The 22,472-nt window shown below is 48.6% G+C and overlaps 1 protein-coding gene across 5 annotated transcripts in view; it reads left to right on the top strand.

Annotated features, from left to right (window-relative positions):
• Positions 1 to 21,399, top strand: part of LOC106505207 (NBPF family member NBPF6-like) — a 41,688-nt gene extending 20,289 nt beyond the window's left edge. For 2 of the 5 annotated variants that reach the window (XM_085023395.1, XM_085023394.1), the window contains 13 exons: positions 3,069 to 3,418; positions 5,230 to 5,874; positions 5,984 to 6,098; positions 8,124 to 8,338; positions 9,485 to 9,539; positions 10,382 to 10,596; positions 11,595 to 11,649; positions 12,987 to 13,201; positions 14,264 to 14,315; positions 15,104 to 15,279; positions 15,980 to 16,207; positions 17,612 to 17,817; positions 20,104 to 21,399. In XM_085023395.1, coding sequence (XP_084879521.1) covers positions 10,455 to 10,596; positions 11,595 to 11,649; positions 12,987 to 13,201; positions 14,264 to 14,315; positions 15,104 to 15,279; positions 15,980 to 16,207; positions 17,612 to 17,808 — 1,065 coding nt within the window. In that variant the 5' untranslated portion in view covers positions 3,069 to 3,418; positions 5,230 to 5,874; positions 5,984 to 6,098; ... (1 more) ...; positions 9,485 to 9,539; positions 10,382 to 10,454 and the 3' untranslated portion in view covers positions 17,809 to 17,817; positions 20,104 to 21,399. Of the gene's footprint in view, positions 1 to 3,068; positions 3,419 to 5,229; positions 5,875 to 5,983; positions 6,099 to 8,123; positions 8,339 to 9,484; positions 9,540 to 10,381; positions 10,597 to 11,594; positions 11,650 to 12,986; positions 13,202 to 14,263; positions 14,316 to 15,085; positions 15,280 to 15,979; positions 16,208 to 17,611; positions 17,818 to 20,103 lie in introns of those variants that run through there. The other 3 variants (XM_085023393.1, XM_085023391.1, XM_085023392.1) reach the window with 3 other exon arrangements.
• Positions 21,400 to 22,472: the final 1,073 nt, after the last annotated feature.

Raw genomic sequence — 22,472 nt, 5'->3', positions numbered from 1 at the left:
CCCAAGTTGCTGTGGCTCTGGTATAGGCCAGAGGCTACAGCTCCGATTGGACCCCTAGCCTGGGAACCTCCATATTCCCCAGTTGCGACCCCAAAAAGACCAAAAAAAAAAAAAAAAAAAACCGGAAAAATTAAATGGAACCCGAAAACTTGTAGGAGAAGACCTAGAGGGAAATACTTGTGACTTTAGGTTAGAAAGAGGTTTCTTAGATGAGGCCAAAGATATAACCACTTGAAAAATACATTGATTTGATCATGTCGCAACAGTAGAAAGGGTGGGGGAAAGAACTGTAACTGCAATGTATACATCTAAGGATGACCTGACCCCCTTGCTGTACAGTGGGAAAATAAAAAAAAAAAAAAAAAGAAAAATACATTGATTTATAAATATTCATAAAAATTGAAAAACCGTATTGGTCTTGAAGACACTGGTAATACATGAAAGGTCAAGCTGCAAATAGTGGGAAATATTTGTAAATCACAAACCCGACTGAGGACCTAAATGCACACTCTCTCATAACTCTTAAAACTGATATTGAAAGGACCACAAAATCCACTTCAGTGGGGTGAAAGATTTCTGTAGGGATTTAGGACCCAGGCAGTTGAGTCATCCACCTTTATTCCTCTTTTGCAAATTGCTTTGATAAATGAAGCACATTGGAATTTCCATATAAATTTGAGAATTAGCGTGTGAATGTCTTCCCAGATACCTACTAGAAGTTTGCTTGGGATTCAGTAGTTGTGTCCATCACAGTGAGACTTGACATTGAGCCCTATTGAGTTTCTCATCTACAGCACCTTTTCCATTGATTTAGTCGCCATTTCTCTCATTCTTTAATTTGTGAAAGTAATGGTCTGTGGTGTTCATCATACTGTTCTCACACATATTTTTTCTCGGAAGGACATGCAATCAAAGAATTGGTCAAAGACCTGTAGAAACTCTTCCAGAACAAGATACATAATTGGGCCACAAGAACATAAGTGTCAGTGGTCAGAGAAACAAATTAAAACTACAGCGAGTTCCAATTATATATTCATTACCGTGGTGAAATTGAAAGAGATTGAAAATATCTTATGTGGTAAAGGTGTAAAGCCACCAGATGTTTCTTACACTTGGGGGAATGAGTAGTCATTCAGGCACTTTGAAAAGCTGAATGACAGTTCAGCACACACCCATCATGTGAGCAGCCTTTCCATTCCTAGGTGTTTACAGAGTATGTCCCCATAACAACCCGCACTTGAGTAGCCATGATGAGTTTCTTCAAAAGGACTGAACCCTGGAAACTACAGGGACATCCATTAGTTGGTGAATGTATGAACTGACACAAAGTATCGAAACAAAGGAATAGTGCTTAGCAAGAAAAAGGCAGGCACTGCGGTTGCTTGTAAGATGATGGAGATACTCTGAATCAAGCGGGGTGGAGGAATGCAGACAGGAAAGAGGCCATGCATAGTTCGATTTATATAAGAGTGTTAAAACGGCAAACTCATCTCTCATGGCAGTGGTTGCCTGGGGCTGAGGGTTGAGGGAGTGAAGGAAAGCAAAGGGGTCCAAAGGTTGTGAGGACATGGACACACCGTGTATCAGATGGTAGCTGTAGTTTTCATAGTGTAACCAGCTATCAAAGTGCACTTGATTGTATACTCTAAAGTGATGTAGTGTGTTGTGTCTGAATTATTCCTCAAAAGAATTCATGTAAGAGTGTACTGCATTCCTCCAGACCAGCAGTGAATATGTAGCAAATGAAATTCAATAGAACACACTTGCGAGTCCCATCCCTAATTATTAAATGTTTAAGCACATATGCACTGAAGACTCCTGAAAACTCTTGCTGAGGACATGAAAGAGCCAAAAAGGAGGTCCCACCATGGCCCAGTGGGTGAAGACTCTGACTGCAGCGGCCAGGTTGCTGTGGAGCGTCAGGATCAATGCCAGCCTGGCTGCAGTGGGTTAAAGGATCTGGCACTGGCACAGCTGCACCTTGAAGTCCATCCCTGGCCCACAAATGTCCCTAGGGCATGGATGTGGCCATTAAATTTAAAAAGACCTAAATAAATATATATAATATACATATCATATACATAGATTGAAACTCCTAATACTGTTTGAAGGTGAAATCAACATTATTTGAAATTATATTGCCCCAGGCATTCTGGGGATGATTTGCAAACTACTTATAAAACGTATATGGAAACCACCCTCCCTGGATTGTCCCAGACGACTGTGGAGAGGCATTAAGTTAGAGGCCTTACTCTAGGAGATTTCCAAGCTCATGTTGAAACCATAGCCACGAGGCGTTCCTGTTGTGTCTCCGCGGGTTAAGAACTCGACATTTTCTCTGGGAGGATGCAGGTTTGATCCCTGACCTAGCTCAGTGGGTTGAGGATCCAGCCTTTCCATAAGCTGCAGCATAGGCTGCAGATGGGGCTCAGATCGAGGGTTGCCCTGGCTGTGGGGTAGGCCTGCAGCAGCCCGTTCGACCCCTAGCCTAGAAACTTCCCTGTGCCGCAGGTGTGCCCCTAAAAACCATAGTAATGTAGACACTGTGGTATTGGTCCAAGTAAAGACAACACAACGATAACCGTGTGATAAGATTGGAGAATAGAAAATTGACCCGCACCCATGTGCAATTCTTTGATTCAGCTGAGCTATGTAACATATGCAATCTTTAAGCTTCTCATACTTTACCATTTTGAAAGTGACAAGGCAGTCCATAGACCAGCAGTCTATTTTATTTGCTGTGCATATATCCGACAAGGAATTTCTCCAAATAATACGGGGAACTTTTACACATCACGCAAGAAGTTATAGACGCCATAAATTCTTAATTAGCGGAAGATTTGAAGAGTCACTTTAGAGCAAAAGATATCTAAAGTGGACCATCAGCTCTTGAAAACCCAAATGGGAAAGCACTGCAGATCTCAGAATGGCTAAAATGAAGGTTTGTTGGAAATGGGGGCACCTGGAACTGGCCTGTCTTGGGGGGACAGCGTAGGAATGGAACATGACCCAACTGCACTGCAAATGGTGTCCGTTTCTACCCTATCACCAAGCACTTCTCTTCTCAGGTGCATCTGCCTCGGAGACACAGTGCCTATCTCCAGACGATCATTTGTTCAGCAATAGCCATGCCTCCTTTATGCATAATCATTCAAAATATATGTCTTTGTCATCAGAAAAATAGATAATCAAATTGTGCTATACTCCTAAAACAGAATATCTCTTAGCATAAGTATACAACCAAATGACTGATGCAACCAATTGCGATGGAGCCTCAAAACCAGACACTGGTTGAAAGAACACAGAGAAAGGGACCCTCCTGCATCTTTACAATTCAGTGACATGCAAGAATAAACAAAACTCATCTGTGGGGAGAGGATTCCGGCCCTGTTTGTCTGTGGAAGATGGGAATTGACTGGTAAGTAGCACGGGAGAAGTTCGGGAATGGTGGAGGTGTAGTCTCTTGATCTGGGTGGTGATTCCACAATGGATACAGCATGTTGAGTGTACTGAGCTGTGCTCATAAGTTGTGTGTGTTTTTGTTCTAGTAACTTATATGTCAGTATAGAAGGGATGGCATTAAGAAAGGGGGGTGACAAAGACAAAAAGAGTGACAGATGGCAGCAAATGGGTAACAGATATTCACCGTGTAAATAATAAGGATGCGTTGAGAAGAAAACCAAAGTGACTGAGCAGAGCAAACACTACAGAGTATACTTAAGAGAAAAGATAAGGAAATTTAAAAGTTCAACTCATATTAAATGACAGACGGCCCTGTTGGGAAAATCACCCCGGAACGACCATCACAGACCTCATCTCCATTAAAAGTACTGTCATTCTGTTGACTATAATGGGAGAAGGTGGGTTTTAATGCCCAAGAGAAATGGTTTCTAATGCACAATGCTTTCCTCACCAAATGTGTGGTCTGGGGAAATTTTATAACCGCTGAGATTTTCTTCATAAGGAAAATAACTTATGATTATTCAGATAGTTCATAGGATTAGATACGATCCCTTTAACTATACTAGGTGCTGGGAACATACCTGACTTTGTCCCTCCTTTGTCCACTGTGTAGTTATGGACAGAATACAGTTGGCAGGGGACAGATAAGATGTTCCCAAATAAATATTCCCCACCCGCCATTTCTAGAAAGAAGTCATGTTCATAATTGAAGGAATAGGAGAGGAACAAGAGTCTTTTGAACAGCCATCCCCAAACCTTGACCTTGGCTAGTTTGCATCTAAAAGCAGCCTTGGCAACATCTTGGCCAGGACCAGCCCCTGCAGTGTTCCCTGTCTGGAATGGAATGAGGAGGTACAGTAGAGCTTAGAACAGCCTTGACCCACAGGTTTGATCCCTGGCCTGGGATCTCCGAAGTTTGGGTTGTTAGGATTATCCAAAAGCCAACAGGCTGCCCCAGTGAAGAGAGGACTCTGACATAACACAGAGATGCAGCAAAAAGAGCACTGAATCGAGACAGAATACTTCTACTAATTATTCCTTCCCTTAGCATTATACTCAGCTTTTGTCCTACACGTTTATGTCACAGATCACATTGGGGAAGCCCAAGGAAGAACTTCATGACAGTCTAAACGTTTGATGTCTTTCACTGGTGGAAGAGATTTAGAATGTGTTAACATTTCCAGAGAAGGTGGGGGGACTTCGTGAGAGCCCTTAAGACAATAGGACATGTTGGGAAACTACTTGTGTCTTGATTTTTGGGTAAACAGAGGAGAGTGAAGATGAGAGCTCTGCGCAGATGTGTTTTGGAGGGAGGGAGCTAGCGCAGTGGTATTAGCACAAGTGCAGACACCTATGAAGTGTGGCTGCTGAGGGGGTGTCCCCATGGCTGGCGACCTTCCCAAGGCACCAGGCAGCCTTGTGTATCAGCATGGCCTAGGCCTCTGAATCCAGGGGCCCCCAAGATTCCATCAACCCTCCCCCCACCTTCCAGTTCTGTTGTGGCAACTCCAGACAGTTCCCTGGCACCCTGGGTCCCCCTTCCTCACGCCAGGCCCCGTCTGATCTATAGGCAGGGTCCTGGGCTCTGAGCTCTAGCATCTTGAACTTGGTTTCTGTGGATACAGGCCCTCCGGTGTTGTGGGGTGTTGATTCGCGTGTGCCCAATGGTAAGTTAAGAATTCCAGTTTTCCTCATCCCTCATTCCCGCTTCAGCCTATGGGATTCCACGTGCTTTAATCCACCCTGTGCTGGGTGTCTTCTCCCCAGGCCCTGGCTCTCCTGCCACGTGTCACCATGGCAGTGTCTCTTGGCCCTTCATCAGACTTGAGGGCACAACACAAACTCATGCGAGAGAACCAGGAGCTTCAGCGGCAGCTGGCCCAGAGCAAGCAGGACTTCCGAGACCTCAGGGAGAAATTCCTTGTATCCGAAGCTACTGCCTACTCCCTGGCCAACCAGCTGCAGAAATACCGTACGTCCTAGGGGTCGGGGGCAACCAAGCGATGAGTGGTCACTGGCTTCCTTCTAGGAAACGAAACACTCTCCAGACTTGATCTTCTCTCCCCTTTGTCAAAATGAATTTCATTCTGACCACAATCCAGGGCAGGCAGAGGTGGCTCTTTCTCCCTCAGTTGGCAGAGGGTGGGAGAACTGAGGCACCAAGGAACTGCCCCCTCAGGCCCCTGCTCCGTGTCTCACCTCAGAGGGAACAAGTCCTGGGAACGTGGCCCTTGATTGAGGGTCAGTCTGGGGGTGTGTGAATTCTGACCTTGCCAAACAGCAGTTAATCTTGTCTCGTTCCTTTCTGTGCCTTGGAGCTTGTCTTTCCTCAGCTCTAAAATGGGGAGGACTGGAAGGCCGTGCAGTTGGGAGCCCGAGGAATCAGATGTGGAAATCCCTGCGTAGAGCCTGGTAACGGGCTTACACCTGCCCTTGGGATGGACTCTGCCTCCTCCCTTGAAGGCAGTGACCACAGCCGCGTGTCCAGCTTCCCCCTGAGGCAGCGTCTCTGTTTTTGCAGAGTGTGAAGGGCACAGAGACATCATTGAATCCGTGCTGGGGGAGAAGCTAGAGTTTAAGGTGGTGAAGCTGGCAGAGAGGCTGGCAGAGGATCCAGCGCTGGCCAAGAGGTTCCGGTAAGGAGGGTTCTGTGCAGGGAGGCCAGTGGAAGGTCTAGGCCTCTGTGAAGTGGGGCCAGGAGTGACACTGGGCCAGGAGAGGACCGAACTGCTCATGGCAGGCACCCAGGCACAGATACTCATGACGTAATCAGAGAACAGCCACTGGTGAAGTATGGAGTACAGTTGTTATTCAGAGCCTCATTTAACATGATTTTTTTTTTTTTTGACTTTTAGAGCCATGCCTGTGGCATCTGGAGGTTCCTAGGCTAGGGGGTTCGAATCAGAGCTTTAGCCACCAGCCTACGCCAGAGCCATAGCAACCCTGGATCTGAGCCACGTCTGCAACCTACACCACAGCTCAGGGAAACGCCAGATCCTTACCAAGCTGAATGAGGCCAGGGCTCGAACCTGCAACCTCATGTATACTAGTTGGGTTCATTTTTAACTGAGCCATGACAGGAACATCCCATGCTTTTTTTTGTCTTTAATTTTTCTTCTTTTGGTCATGCTCAAGGCATAGAGAAGTTCCCATCCCAGGAATCAAACCAGCACCATGTGTAAATCAATCATACTTTCCTTTAAAAATGTTTTAAAATAAAATATATGAAAGCAGATATACCCCAGGATCCTACTGTATAGCACAACATATGCAAAGACTATGAAAAGGATCTATATATATGTAACTGAGTGACATTGCTGTTCAGCACACACTCCACAAAATTGTAAAACAACTAAACTTCCAACATTGTTCTTTTTTGAAAAAGCAAAGTAATCCCAGCACAGCAGCAGAAATTTGAGCCACAAATGTGACAATGCTGGAGACTTAACCACATGCTATCATGAAACTCCAGTTATTATTCAAATCCTCATTTTCCATGTCTTTTTTTTGTTTGTTTGTTTGTTTGTTTTGTCTTTTAGGGCCTCACCTGCGGCATATATGAGGTTCCCGGGCTAGGGGTCAAGTCAGACCATAGTTCACGGCAACGCCAGATCCTTAACCCAGAGCAAGGCCAAGGATCGCACTTGAATCTGCATGTATGCTCATTCGGTTTGATAATCACTGAGCCATAATGGGAACTCTGCATGCTTTTTAAAAAGTTTTCATTTTTTGGTCATGCTCAAGGCATAGGGAAGTTCCCATCCCAGGAATCAAACCAGCACCACATGTAAATCAACTATACTTTAATTTAAAAATGTTTTAAAATTAAATATATGAACACAGATATATCCCAGGATCCTACTTATATAGCACAGCATGTGCAAAGAATATGAAAAGGAATCATAATATATGTATAACTGAATGACATTGCTGATCAGCACACACTCACACAACATTGTAAAACAACTATAATCCACTATTTCTTTTAAAAAAGTAAGAAAGGAAACAACCGAGATATGAGCCACAAAAGTGACAATTCCGGAGAGTTAACCACAAGCTACCAGGAAACTCCAACTCTGCTATTTAAACAAATCATTGATTTGAAATCACAGCACATGAAATTCACCAAATTCAAATCAAGTGAAGAGCTCAGGAGCATTTTGTCCATTTGCAGTGTTTTGTGATGCCAACCTCCTTTCCCTTCCCTCACAATCCCCTCCTGACTGACTCGAGCTTGGCCTCCATCCTGGACCCTGGCATTCTCTTGGTCTTTCGAATTCACACCAGCCGGACTGTCCACACCGGGTGTCTGGCTTTGTGTCAGTGCCTGCCAGTGCCTGATGTGTATTTTCGTGTGGAAACGGGCATGGCTGAGGGAAGACCTGGAGCGCCCTCTCCATGAAGCAGGTGTAGGAGGACACTGGGGTTGTTCCCAGAAGAACACGAGGAATGGGATGTCAAGGACTCTCAGGGGAGCTCTGGCTGTTCCAGAGGCCGCCTTTGTTGTCCGTCCCCCTTTCTCTCTGCCCCAGAAAGGTCACCCCCTAGGTGTCAGACTTCTGCATCGAGAGCTCCTTGGGGATGCCAGGGAGCATCAAACGCCCTAAGAGTGTGTGGTCCATGTCTCTGGGATTTCAAATTGTACCTGTGTGCCCCCTCAGGGAATTGGATGTCCTGATTCACGCTCAGGCAAGAGAGCTGACCCAGTTACGGCAGAAGGTGAAGGAAGGGAGGGATGACTGTGTCCTGCTCGTTCAGCACCTCACCGACCTCCTCACCCACAAAGACCTTGACAAGGACCAGGGGCAGGGCTTGCGAGAGCAGCTGACTGAGGGACACAGGCTGGCAGAGCGCCTCGCCCACAAGTTCAGCCCAGGTAAGGGGGCCACGGACCCCGATTGCACTGGGCAGCTCCATGGTCCCCAAGAGTCTTCACACCTCACTAGGCATGTTTTGGGGATTTGTAGGCTGTGCTTGCAGACTATGGTATTCCTGGGCCCGGAACTGAACCCGTGCCACAGCAGTGACAACAGCAGATCCTTAACCCACTGGGCCCCCAGGGAGCAGCTCACTAGGAATGTTTTTTAGAGCTGTTCGGTTTTCATGGCCCATTAGGGGCTGTGGTAGGACTAGGATGGGCTGAGGGTGAGGACAGAGGGGAAACAAACGCATAGGGTAGGGGAAAGAGTATTCCAACTCTTCTGCCTCCTCCTTGATGGACAAGGGCCTTCGTGCACGAGGCAGCATGCACCCAGGGATAAAGCACAGAAAGGAGGCTGCGACAGGAGGCAGCCTGTGGAGGGAAAGGAGCCCTGGCCTACGTGTGACAGTTGCCTGCTTCCAGCCTGAGTGCTGCCTTTAGAACTGGGACTGAGTGACGGACTGTTCCTCTCCGGATACCAGTTTCCTCATCTGTATAAGGGATCAATCACTCGATGGTGGCCTTAGTGATGAAATGTGGGGATGTGAACAAATGTAGTTGAGAAAAATGAAGGCCCCTTCGTGTGAGGGGTTGGAGAAGGTCCTTGATGTACTTGATGAACTTGGTGCTGGGAAAGCTGTCTAGGGTGGAACACATTCCATGGAGAGAATTTCCCTTGATACCACACACACAAGCCCACTTGATGAGCCCGTGATGTCCCCAGATGGAGGGATGTGGGGTTTGGTGTTTCTTCCTCTCCTTGTAGAAAGGAGAGGATCTTGTGAGAGCTGCCAAAAAATACAGAGCAGGAGTTTATGGTGAATTTGTGGCAGGAGGGATGATACCGTTGTACAGGTTGAGATGGAAGCTGGACACCAGTGCCGTGACATAAGGAAGAAGAGACAACTGCAATGTTTGCCTGATGACGTGGTGATCCAGCCCTTTGGAGGCAAGGAAATTGCTAAAAGACAATGCGTTAGACCGTCACCACTATCCTAACTCTCACATAGATATGTATGGCTCCATGGCCACATGAGTGCTTGTGTTTGTCGTGGGTGAAGTGGGCAGAAGCTGACTGGGGAGTTCTGAATTTGTTTACAGAGAGTGATGAAGACGAGAAGGAGGACGACGACAAAGCAGCAGCACTCACCCCCAGGTAACAGCACCTGTCAGGATGTGGTCATGGGGAGATAAAATATGGAGAGGTCCCAGGAAGAAGAGTAAGTGAGGTCAAGAGAGTCACAGATGCCAGATGCCAGGAGAAGCAAAGTGCAGACTGAATTTTCTTCCTTCCCTCCTCCCACTCGGGCTCGCCTGTGTCTTGTCTCTGTGGCACCTGTGTGTGTGACCCAAGGCAATGCACTGCCCTTAGGATCTCCTGTGCACACAGGGACTATCTAGCCTCTCCTACATGAACTCCAAGGTGAGATATTTTTGGTTATTCGGAAGAAGGTCACTTCAAAGAAATAAAGACCAAGTAATTAAGGAGTAAATCCAAGACTTAAAGACCAAGAAAATTATCTAGATGTCCCAAATGTACTTGTCATGTGACAGTCATTCTAATAAGACGCCTTAGAGGGCTTTCTGTTCCTAAGAGAAGGCATAGCATCTCTGGGAGTCTGTGTTGCTTTAGTCGGTGAATTCCCTTGGCTGCTTTATGTTGAATATCATGTGACTCAGGCACATGGTGCTAGCGCCTGGTGTGGTAGTTCATGTGTGGCTCATGTTCTGGAAAGCCCCACACTGGGATGGCTGAGTGTCCTTCCTCATCAGACGATGTGTGGCCAGGGCAGGGAGCACGTGCTGGTCTCTCTGCCTCCCAACCTGTGGAGCCACACTGCCCTTCACACACAGCAGCACAGTTACCTTCTTCTTTAAGGATATTGCCCTTTTGCTTTCTGGGACCACTCCCTGTGCCTCCCCTGCGACCACCCGGGACAGCTTGGTGTCTGTCCCTCTTAGTTTAATGTTCCGTCATTCGTTTCCCACCTGGCACAGCGTGGAAGTGCAGGAGGTTGCAAAGGAGGAGGTGCTACAGGAATCCCAGGATGAATGCATTTCGACCCCTTCAATGGTCCAGGAAAGGTCTGACTGCACCCAGCCTTCGGGTGATGGCACATGTGCATCTGATGAGCCAAAAGTTGGCCCTGCTGCAGATGGAGCCTGTGCTGGCTCCCACGCCAAAGAGGATGACGTTCCAACCCCTCACCCAGGTAGCCTGCTTATTCTTTGTTCCCCACAACCCGTCTAGACTGAGCAAGGTCTTCTTCGAAGGTAGACCCTGTAGATATATGTCGGTTCGAGTCAGGGGAAAAGATGGATTATGAGACCCAAACACCAGGTTAGGTCAGGGAGCCTTCATCCCTTCCTAGGTCGAGGTCATGCCTCTGTCCACCTGGACCCACTTTCAGGCCAATGGACCCCAGTCAGGTGTGACAAAGTCTCACTCAGCCCAGCTGGACATCCTCAGGAAGTGACTGTCAGACCTAGTTTGGGGCACATGTGTGTTGTCCCCTGTAATGATCTAAGTTTTCATGCTGTAGGAGGTCCTGGCCTTTCTATCCCTGTGCGGACCCAAGGGCAGACCTGACTGTGTGTGAGGAGACGAGGGTTCCCTGCTTTCCCTGCTCTGAGCCCCCGTCTCCACGGTCTCTGTGTTGGCGTGTCTTAGCTCAGCAGTCATCTGAAATGCAGACAGAGTCCCCTCTCCCCCTGCCTTCCTTGAATGTTTCCATGAAGGTAGTGCGTCCAGCCTTGCATGGCCATTGTTTCTGTGTAGCACCAAGTACTCCTTTCCATTGGAGAGTTGACACAATCCATCCATCCCGCTAGTCTCACGTATAAGTTCCTCTAAGCCATCAACAACTACATTATCCATTGGGACGAACGAGTAGTGTAGAAACAATTCTAGATCATACCTCAGCTCATTTTCTAAGATCTCTGGGGGAAATCCACTCTCTTAGCCATCTGTATAGCCTCAGCAGAGAGGATGCTGGGAGAAGGTTCTTCCAGATCAGGAGGCGATTCCCTAATGGGTCTGGCCGCAGTGCTAATTCTCCTAAGCCTTCACTGAAGTGTCCCGGATCATCTCTGCCGAGGTACTCTGTTCTGACACTGAGAATATTAATGTCGTTGTGGTCGGTGTGTGCACTGAGTTGCCAAGTGTGAGCAGTGCTTAACTCGTGTGACATATTGTCTCTGAATTTCTTAGCAGAAAATCAGAATGGTCATGAGGAAGTGGATGGACAAGAGCCACTGCCCCCCAGGTAACTCTGAAGCTTTGAGGGCTGTGAATGTCGGTACTGATACCAGGAGACCTCAGACGCAGGGAACACCAGAAATTGCTCAGTATAAAATAACTCTTTCAGCGGAGTTCCCGTCGTGGCGCAGTGGTTAACGAATCTGACTAGGAACCATGAGGTTGCGGGTTCTGTCCCTGCCCTTGCTCAGTGGGTTAACGATCCGGCGTTGCCTTGAGCTGTGGTGTAGTTTGCAGACGCGGCTCGGATCCCACGTTGCTGTGGCTCTGGCGTAGGCCGGAGACTACAGCTCCGATTCGACCCCTAGCCTGGGAACCTCCATATGCCACGGGAGCGGCACAAGAAATAGCTAAAAAAATAAAAAATAAAAAAAAATAACTCTTTCATCCCTTCAGGCAACAGTCAAATATCTCCTTTGGTAAAAAAGTTGTCTATTTCCCTTGGGATAGTGGTACGGGTTTCAATTTCTTTATTTTATTTTATTTTCAGTCTTTTGAGGGCCGCACCCATGGCATTTGGAGGTTGCCAGGCTAGGGGTCTAATGGGAGCTGTAGCTGTAGCTGTAGCTGTAGTCCATAGCCTATGCCACAGCCACAGCAACGCAAGATCCCAGCCATGTCTGTGACCTACACCACAGCTCGGGGCAACACCAGATCCTTAACCCACTGAGCAAGGCCAGGGATCCAACCCACAACCTCATGGTTCCTAGTCAGATTGGATTCTGCCGCACCACGACAGGAACTCCCATGGGTTTCCGTTTCTTAATCCCTCAAGGTTAGTGATGCACAGTGAGTAGCCGCAGGTGAAAGAGTCAAACACAAGAAATCCTGCAATCACCAGTCCTCTCCTGGTGGGTTAAAAGCCGGGGGAGACGCACATCTGCTTTGAGTCCTTTTGGCATCAGCATGTTAGTCAGTGTTGGGAGGCTGGGGAAGAACCTGGAAAACCTTTCATATTGTAGCATGCTCTGGATAAAATAGGTCCTGCAGTCTGTATTTCCTCCAGAGCCGTACTCACTCGGACAGTGTACACTCAGTTCCACACAGGGTCTGCAAAACCAGGATTTCAGTCCTCTGTGTGTGCTGGGGTCCTGACTGTGGCCTGAGGGAGAGGTCATTCTCCTCCAGCAGCTGGTTGTGGGGCCAGAACCCCGAGCCTGTGCTGTTCTCTCTCCCTCCCCATGGCAGCCACACTCCGCCTCACATCTAGGAGGGTGGTTTCTCCCTTCTGGAAGAAGACTGCCGCTTTGCTCTCTGTGTCTGCTCCCTATGCCTCCCCTGAACAGGAGCTAGAAAACCTCCTCTGAGTTTACTTTTCCGTCTTCCCCTCCGCATCTGGCACAGCGCGGAGTTGCAGGAGGTTGCAAAGGAGGAAGTGCTCCAGGCGTTCCCAGATGAAGCTGTTTTGGCTCCTTGCATTCAGCAGGAAGGTTCTGACTGCTACCCGCCTTGCAGTGATGGAAAACTGGCATTTGATGAACAGAAAAAGGGGTCTGCTCTGGATGGAGCCTGTGGTTGCTCTCCTGCTGCAGAGGGTGAAATTCCAGCTGGTCCCCCAGGTAGCCTGCATGTTCTTTGTTCGCCTAGTCTGATAGGAATAATCCCCTCGGGTAGACTGTATGCTGACATAATGTTTGGAACCTGGCACTGCAGTTGCCTTTAAAGCTTGCTTGCTGGTGCTAAAATCTCTTAGCTTTTGTTTCTCTGTAATGCTTTTCATTTTTTTCCCCTTCAATTGCCTTTAAAATGACATAGTCCATGAAGTAATGATTTTGTCCAAGTTCTAGTCATGTTTGCGCCACTGGCAATTAATTAGCCCCCAGGCAGTCCTGCCAGACTCACATGTACCTCTGCCACCATGGCCAGGAACTAACGTTCAAGCCTCCTAAGTTTGGGTGAGTCTCCCATCTCCCATGAAATGCTCCCATTGTCATTCCTGAGCAATGTGCCTCCTGAGTTTCTACCCCTCTCTGAGGCTGCTGCCAGTCTTGCTTGTATCTTTGGAAATGTCACAACGCTGTTTCACGTCTGCCAGCCTAGAGTCTGCATCCTTTCATTTGTCTTCTCTTGTCCCGACTCTTCTGGAACCAGAACATAAGCACCACTGTCAACTTTGGTGCATGTCTCTGAAGCGAGGAAGGGCCCTGGAATTTGCAACCTTAGGAATAGAAAGGCCCCTGTTTCTCTGTAGCACTGAAGAGTCTTTGGACTGGCTGGGGTGTAGATTCCACTCGTCCGTCTAAGCTCAGCATGTCCTTCATCTCATGCATTAACAAGCCTTTCAGCTGGAAGAAGCCTGAATATCATAGCAAGCCCTGAGTTCATAGTGAGGAAGTTCCCCAGGATCTGCGGGGAGACATTTATGTTTAGCTGTTTGCAGAGTCTCAGGACATAAGCTAACTGTGAGGGTGACTTATCCTAACAAGGAGGTTTGTCTGGTGCCTCAAGACGGAAACTCAGTGCCCTCTTTTGACACTCTGTCTAGGGCCTCCGGGAATATTTCTCTCACAATAGACTGTTTTCACATTGTGTGTATTTATGACCCTTGCAAATGTGAGGCAAAGGATGGAGCAAATTAAGGGGATCTGCCTAAAGTAACTGTGCTGTTAATTTCTTTGCAGAAAACCCACATGATCGTAATGGGGTGAAAGAACCAGAGCCACCTGTCCCCAGGTAATTTTGACTATGTGGGGCTGTTCATACAGTAATGACATCTGCAGACCTCTGACCCAGGGAGAAGCAGAAAGTGCTGGGTCTATGTGTGTCCTCCACTTTGCCAACCAGCAGTTCTCCTGTTGTGTGACGTTTTCTGCTCTCATGGTGGCGCCCGTGTTGTTTCCCGTCTCTCGTTATGCTCTCAAGGGTAGTGACCCCCAGTCAGGTGACCCACGTGAACTATGTCCCAGGGGTCTGTGGCACTCACTTGTTCTCTCACTTCTGCTGTCTGCCTGTTTGGCATCAGCATGTTGGCATAGGTTTCATAGCAAGAAATGGAGACTGACAGTGATAGTATATTATTGCCACCATAATGAGAGACAGAGGCCTTGATGGCCTGAGATGCCTGGGATTCCAGAGGTGACCCCCCACCCCCCTCCCCATGCTGTAGGCCCATTCCCACCCCTTTCCCACTTTCAGTGCCATCGAAATGAAGGGCTGACACCACTGTTACGTGACACTCTGTGTTGTGGGTCATGACTGTACCGTATAGAGGTATTCGGTCTCCTCCTCATCAGCTTGTCGTTGGCCAGAGCACTGAGGACCGACTGTCCTCGCTATTTCCTGACCCTCTAAAAACACACTCTGCCCCCACCCCAGATACACACCCAGTTTGTCCCTCTCTAATGGGTCAGCCAGCCCCTTGGCGGCCTTCGCCACACTCTTAATCATCTGATCCAAACCACATAGACTCTAAGATTCCTGATCACTCTTGGGTGAATCCTCAGGCCTCCGTCCCCCACCAGGCTCCGCGGGGAGCTGCCGCCGATGGCAGAGTGTGGTGTCCCACTGAACTCACTGGATGGAAGCGCTTGGTCTTGCCCAGGTCTTCCCGACCTGTCGGACTCCTTCTGGCCTTACAGGAGTGCTGCCACCCTCTCATTTGAGAACATGGATGTCCCTGATGCTCACGATGCAACCAGTGAGTACTCAGGGCCCAGACCCCCCTGGAGGGGTGTGTGGTCTCAGGACTGTGCACCGCATGACTTCCCTGAAGAGACACAAATTCTGGTTCTGCAACCCTTCTGTGCCTTAGCTCGTATCAGGACTCAGGCCTGTACTACACTATTTATACTTGCTAGACCCCATGTGGGAACAGAACATACATGTGTGGGGAGGCAGAAGAGCCGCCAACACTTATGAAGAAGGACATTGAGAAGGCTCCAGAATTGGGGTGTTCTCTTTGCTTTGTCCATGTCCTATCGTTGTCCAACTCCCTTTTCTACCAGTACCCGCAGGCTCGAGGCCATACTTCTTCCCCTGGTCTTTTAGTCTTGTGGGCAGACACCAACAACTCTTTCTCCCTCAGGCCTTCTCATTAGGCTGAGGGACTGAGGTATGAGTCAGAGAATAATAGGTGTGACTTTATTGCAAATCAAACCCTCTCGGGTCATGTGGGCAGCTTATTGTCTCAGGGACATCACAGCCTGGCCCCTGGCCTCTCCGCATCCCCAGGCATAGCCATAAAGATGGCATCTCCTTCCCGTACATGATGGCTGCCTGTGTTGTCTGGGTCACTGTGTGGATTCTCTGTTAGGCTGGGTCATCACAAATGGGTGTTCATGGAGGGCTTAGCAAAGGAAACCTTGGATGGGTGCTACTGAACCTGTTATTCTTTTCAGGTGACACCTGGGGGGATTGTCACAAAGTGCCTTTGAGTTTTGGAAGGCCAGAGATGCAAAGTTCACAAGCTCAGCTGCAGACAAGCACCCAGGTGGCCAATGATCTGCAGCTGCCCCTCAGCCAGCATTTAGATCGTGGTGATGGCAAAGCCAGGCTCCGCCTTTCCTCCAACATCCAGGGCTTTACTGCCAACACTGATACTGGGAACCAAGGGCCACTCTTCCGAGGTAAGAGAGAAGAGGGGAATAGGGAGTTCAGGCCAAGGAGATGGGCGACAGAGTTGTGTGTTTTTCCCCCTCTTTTGAAAATAAAGAGCCACCTTCATCGGGAAGTGTACCAGTCGGTCTGTTTGATAACACCTCATTTATCTCAACCTCTTTACTCTTATCCATAGCTGTCAGTTTTTTTCTCATCAGGATTCACTTCTCGGATTTTTTAACGTTCCTCAATCTGATTTTTTCAACCCCTCACCTCCATGTCGATGGGCATGTGCCACCCTTACCCTCCAGGAGTCTCAACCTCTCCAGCTGGAGCCTCGGGTGCCGGCGGCTTGTCCCTTAGGCGTTGGCCTCACCTGAGAATGAGGAGGGACCCGGGTTCTCAGGTGGAGGTGAGATGAGAAGGAGCAGCACGGAGCAGCCTGGAGAGGCTCCTCGAAAGTGCTCAGGGAGTGTGGGGAAGCGTAGCCCTGACAGGTGCCATTAGGTCCTGGGGTAGCTAGTTGTCTTCTCTTCACTCCTGCCTCTCTTTTTCTTGGCCTTGGCCTCCCACATTCCCAGCCAAGTCCCAAGCTCTCTGGCTGAGTCACTCTTTCTCCTGCTCACTTTCCTCGGAGGCCTGAGCATCAGTCCCGGCTTCACAGAAGATTTTGCAACAATGGATAGTTTCCATGCCCTTGACTTTCATACTCCTTGATTCCTCCCCCATATGTCTTAGTTCATGCTACCCACCAGACCTTCTCTCTCTCCTTCTTCTTGTTTCCGTTCTTTGTTTCAAATTCAGCTCATCAGGAGGCTGTTAGAATGAACCGTCAGCAGCCTCATTGGTTTAATGTCCATGCACACTTTGTGGATGTTTTCATTGATCAGCACACCTTCTATACCTCGTGGGGACTGAGTGTGTCTAAACAATATGTGTACGGGATGTGTGTATATGTGGGTGTGTGTATCTATATACATATGCCCTATGATATGTATTGATGCACATTTAACATTGTTTCCAGGTTTAGCCTTCCCCAGGGCTTTTCTGTCCTGAGCTTTTCCTTCACCTGTGACTTTGCTTGGTCTCTACACTCTCATCCCGCCAAATAAGTACAACCCGCGTGTGGCATGGTTTCCTTGTCTTGGTCTTTTCTCCCTGGGAACGTTTTGTTTTTCTCAACGTTATTGTTCTCGACACCTTTTGGGCATTTGGGAGCATGTCTGCCTCATGGTAGTCTCACTAGTATCAGGAGTATCAACAGAAGGAAAGAAGTACCAAATGTCTCCAGTGGCTTCCCTCACCACGCACTTCCCGATGGCCCTTCATGTCCCTGGACACTGTCTTTACCGGAGGTCCCTGGGGGTGGAGGAGGGAGTCACAGGAAGATCATGAGTAACGATGGATCCTGTTGGCTGTGGTTTTCTCTTCAGAGCTGGGTCTGGATGCTTCCATCGGAATGAAGACCCCTCCCAAGCTGGAGGGTGAGGGCTCAGCTGCCAGCAGGCAGGAGTGTCACGTGTGTCACCGCCTTCATGCCTTAAGTTTCCTGAAAGAGAAGATTATCCAAAGAAAACTGCAGTTCAGCAAGTGGAGACTGGCCTGCAGATTCCCTGGCCTCCTTGCTTAGGCCACCGAGGTAATCACCTCTCAGGCTCCTCCATGCCCTTTCTCCTTATGCACCACAGCTCAGTCTCCCACTAGGTTTTCGCTTCCTCCTTTGTGGACTCCACAGCTCTGGCTCCCTCTGCGTGGTCTTTCCTGCTTTCCAGGGGCTGCCACCCTGCCAGGTCCTTGCCTCTCAGTCTTTTGTTTGCATCTGACTCTGCCGTGCCCCTGCGACTGCTCGCCTGATGTTCCCTCTGTCCTACTTTTAGCCCCAGGAAAGCCTGATCCTGTGGTCTTTTCATCCCAACAGCATCTCTAAGGCTGCTGAATACATGGTGCTTTGCGGGAAATCACACACGCAGTTGGCTTCCTCAGCTTCCTTTCCCTCCCCCTCCAACTCCACTGCCTCTTGCATCCAGGACCACGGTCTTAACGACTCACTTGCATGTGGCTTTCCTTTGGCAACGTGGACCTAGGAAAACCCTTCATGCTCAACTTTTTGCATGAGGAAGGGCTGAAAGTGAGAAAAAGGGTCCTGCTTACAAAAGTTGCATAAGAACCGCGTCATAGGTGGGAATGCTAGGCAGGCTGGAGTCAGGTCCCCTCAGTGCCAGGTGGGCAGTCCTGTGAGGGACACACTGGAGCTGGCATTCGGTGCAGGACAGTAGATGGCACCCTCCTGGCACGCTGGCCAAACCAAGATGTAGACACCCGGTCGTCACAGTGCTCAGGACATGAGGGGAGCAGGCATTCAGACCTCCTGCCCTTTGACTCACCTGCTCCTGCCACATGTGCAGTAAAATTCCAGAACATGACCTGAGTGGGCATCTGAGACCAGGGAATCTAGGAGAGCGTTGTAGTGAATGAACTTTGGACCAAGCTTATGACGACTCAGGGAGAGACAAAGAATACAGGATGAACCTTGCTTCAGACAAACCCAATTGAGAAGGCAGATGGTTTCCATGAGAGTGTCAGAAGGATGACCGGAAACTCTGTGGGGCCAGGGAGAAAGAAGTTCTCGGTGGAAGGGATGGAAAGAAGCAAAAGGAGTGGTGTGAAGTAGTCTAGCCCTAGTAAGTAACTCTAAATCATGTAATTCCAGATAGAAACTGGGTGAGCCTGGATCTAACATGGGTGCGCACACCAAGCCATTGAAATTCTCCCTTCAGGTGAGGTTTGCTTAGCAGGGTTTTTTAAAGCTCTGTGAATAAACATTTAAGGATTCAAAGCACGACGGATCTGGTAGGATGTCAGTAACCAGGATGGCAGGGTCCACTTGTGGCTTCTTTATAGAAAAGCAGAATATCAGCCAGTGATGGACTTAGCCTTCTCTCCACAGAACTATTTGTGCAGCTTGGAAAAGAGAAAAGAGAAAGAGGCAGATAGATGCGCTGGATATACAAGCTCTGTGTTTGGATCCAAGTTTCTCACAGTGTTTAGAGTACCAGATACAGTACACAAAAGAACATGACTTAGAAGCTCAGAGAAACTCCCTTCTTTCTGTAGCTCTGCTGAAGCAGCGCTTCTCTGTAAAGACTTCTTCCTGTCCAGGAGGTTGACCAAACCGCCCCTAGTGCCTGTAGACCTCTCCGGATGGGAGCCTTTCCTCTCTCTTCCTCCAAATGGGTGGGAAGGGCCTGTGGCCTGGCTTCTAGGGTCCGTGTTGTCCATAACAGGCCACCTGAGCTCAGCTACTCCTCAGCTCCTTGGCAGCATAGGTCCTCATCTATGAAAGGTGGAAGGAGAATCGGAGACATTCTGAAGCCCCAGTGGGTCTCCCATTGCAGGGCGCTCCCTGTAGCTGCCTCTCCTCCTCAGAGGACAGGGGCATAGAGGTAGGACAGGGTGTGTTTCTCTACCAAGGACCCTCTGCTCTGGAGCGCAATTTGTTTCGGAATGTGTGAGAGGGATGCTAAGCACATCCATCCCTGGAACGGTGAGAAGGCCATCCTTCAGTGCAGAGGAAGGGGCCTCAAGAGTGCAGTGGCTGCGGAGGACTGGGTGGGGGCACCTGGCTAAGGCTCCGCAGCAGGTCTGAGCTGGGTTATCAGCAAGCAGTGGTGGGGTGAGGACAGGGGTCCCTAGATTCTGCCCCAGAGGCTGGATGAACTTCTAAGGCATGGCTCTCACGTTCCCCTCCAGCCAGCCTGTGGCTCTGCCTTCAGCTCCTCGTGTCAGCAGGAGCCCAGCCTGCTCCTGGCCTCAGTCACCATGTGGCCATCCCTGCAGGCTCAGCTCTCAGCAGGACCCTGCAAAGACTCTCACTGATTTTTCTTCTGTCCTCTCTCACCTCCTCTCCTCTCTCTGTGTTTCACAGGTATCTGTTACTTCCAGAATGAAGAAGAGTTATTGCCCAACCCCAAGAAACCACAGCAGAAAAGATTCCTTTTCCACCTGATGAGAAAGACCTACAACAGCCAATCAAGTTGAAGCCCCAAAGGAACACTGGAGGGATCGTCTCCTGAGAATCAGCATCTCAACCATCACCTCCTCCACCCACCGTTTTTACTCCAAAAGACTGATCTCATGAGAGAAATCGCAGTCCTCGGCCTCCTCCCAGTCTTCGGTGTGATCAGTCGATGAGGAGACCAGGGCCCAGATGGACTGCAGTTTGGAGCGACCTTCACCCTTGCTCCTGTCCACATTCATCCTCCTCACACAGGCATCAGGAGCCGCTGGCAGGAGGCCCCATGTCCACCTGGACATTCTTTGTCAGCACACGGGCTGTGGTCGGAGCAGACGCCCTTAACTGTGCAGTGTTCTTGCCGAAAGTGTTCCGCCTGAGTGTCTTCATGAGGTAGTTATCAGACAGCTGCAGAATGTAGGCCAGTGGCCCAGACACCTGGCCTGTCTGTCTTCAAACAGTCCATGTCTCCACAAAGAAGACAACCAAGAGGAGAAGAGAGATTTGGGGTTCCGAAGGACTAAGAAGTTTATGTGACTATAATTCTTGAGTCCTTTTGAACCCCAAACGTCTCCTCACCTTTTGTGATTGTCTTTGACTGTGGGGACATTGACTGGTTTGCAGAGGACAAGTCAGTTGTCTGGCTCACAAGTCTGCATCCTTCAGTTGTCTGATGATTTCCTCCTGATGCAATTCAGGGGAAAGCTTTTGCCAAGAGCACCACCTAGTGCCTGCTGTGTGCTTCCTAGCACAGCCCCGCAGGAGGCTGAGAGTGTCCACACTGCCTGCCACCACTCTTGTCATTCGAGCATTGGACGCTTTGTTCTGGAGGGCCCTGTGAGATCTGTCCATTGGAAAGACCTGTTTTTCTCTCTCTGATCAGTCATTTGCTTAGTGGTGTATGAATTAGAGGCCATGAACTTTCTTCTTCTGTGATGCTGTTTCTCCGACAAGTTGCCATGCCTTATCAATCCCCGATCGATGATTCCTGATATGTGTCCATTACCATATTTGTTTGTATGTTGGAAACTTTCTGATTTAGTCATTCTGTAGACTTGTATTGCTGGCATTGTGCTGTGGAATATGCAGTCCCTACCCTTTCATTTCATGAAAAGCTTTCTTGAATTTCACTGTGGTTTCTATATTTTTCAAATTTTTCCTAAAATAAAAATATTATAATAAAAATTAAATTATCAGTTATCCTACAAACATTGTATCTATTTTTTTTCTTCCTTTTTATTTATTTTTTTTTTTTGGAGCTGCATGTGTGGCATATGTATTTTCCCAGGCTTGGGGTCCAACCAGAACTACAGCTGCCAGCCTACACCACAGCCACAGTAATGCGGGACCCCAGCCACATCTGTGACCTACACCACAGCTCATGGCAATGCTGGATCCCAGACCCACTGAACAGGGCCAGGGAGCGAACCCCCATCCTCATGCCTACTGGTTGGATTTGTTCCCCTAGTGCCAAAATGGAAACTCCTTCCATTATTGTTTTAAGTTAGTTTCTTTTCCTGGGATCCAAATACAACCCACAAAGTAATCAGGTGGATATGTGTTGAAGTTACTTACACACCCATATATACATATGCTGCCCCTCTGCTCCTTCCTACCTCTGTCCCTCCCCCTTCCCTCCCTCCCATCCTTCCTTCTCTCCTTCCTTTCTCTCTCATCCTCACTCCCTCTCAGTCAAATTCTTCTTGGTTTCCTCCTGTCCTCCTCCTTTTTTTTGGTCATTCATTTCGTGAAGATACTGCGTTTTGGTTCTGTATCTTTCCCACAGTCTAAACTGTGTACCTGAGTATACAGAAAAAAAATACTTCTGTCCTCCATACTTCACCTCTGGTGGCAGAATGTACAGCAGTGTTATAATAGAAAAAACTGCCAGCCATGTAGGTACCTTAAAATTTTCTTGTAGCCATGCTTAAAACCAAAACCTATCAACCCACAATACTACAAATATGCTCTTCCACATAGCAAATTAGTACTACACACGAAATATTCTACCAAAGTTTTAAAGTTCTGTTTAGTAGGAAAATATTTCACCTGTCTTCAGTTTTTCAGGTTACACTGACAGGAATCATCAATCACATACACTTAAGAGCCAGTTCCTGAGACCTACTAGCCCCATTCTGCGTATGCCATAGCCACATGAGTCTAATGGCCACTGTTTTGCACCTGGCAGATGTAGAGATGATGACATTCATGTTTGATACACTGGCGAGACTCTCTCAAACGGGGTGTGTGCTCTCTGATCAGGAGGCACGTCGGGTCCTGGG

The sequence above is a fragment of the Sus scrofa genome, chromosome 4 (genome assembly GCF_054392235.1).
Source record: "Sus scrofa isolate SSC_HxYL_T2T_F1_AM1 chromosome 4, Sscrofa_HxYL_maternal_Yorkshire_Landrace_v2.0, whole genome shotgun sequence".
NCBI lineage: Eukaryota > Metazoa > Chordata > Mammalia > Artiodactyla > Suidae > Sus > Sus scrofa.
The sequence above is the reverse complement of the archived record's forward strand: the minus strand, read 5'-3'. Positions and strand labels throughout refer to the sequence as shown.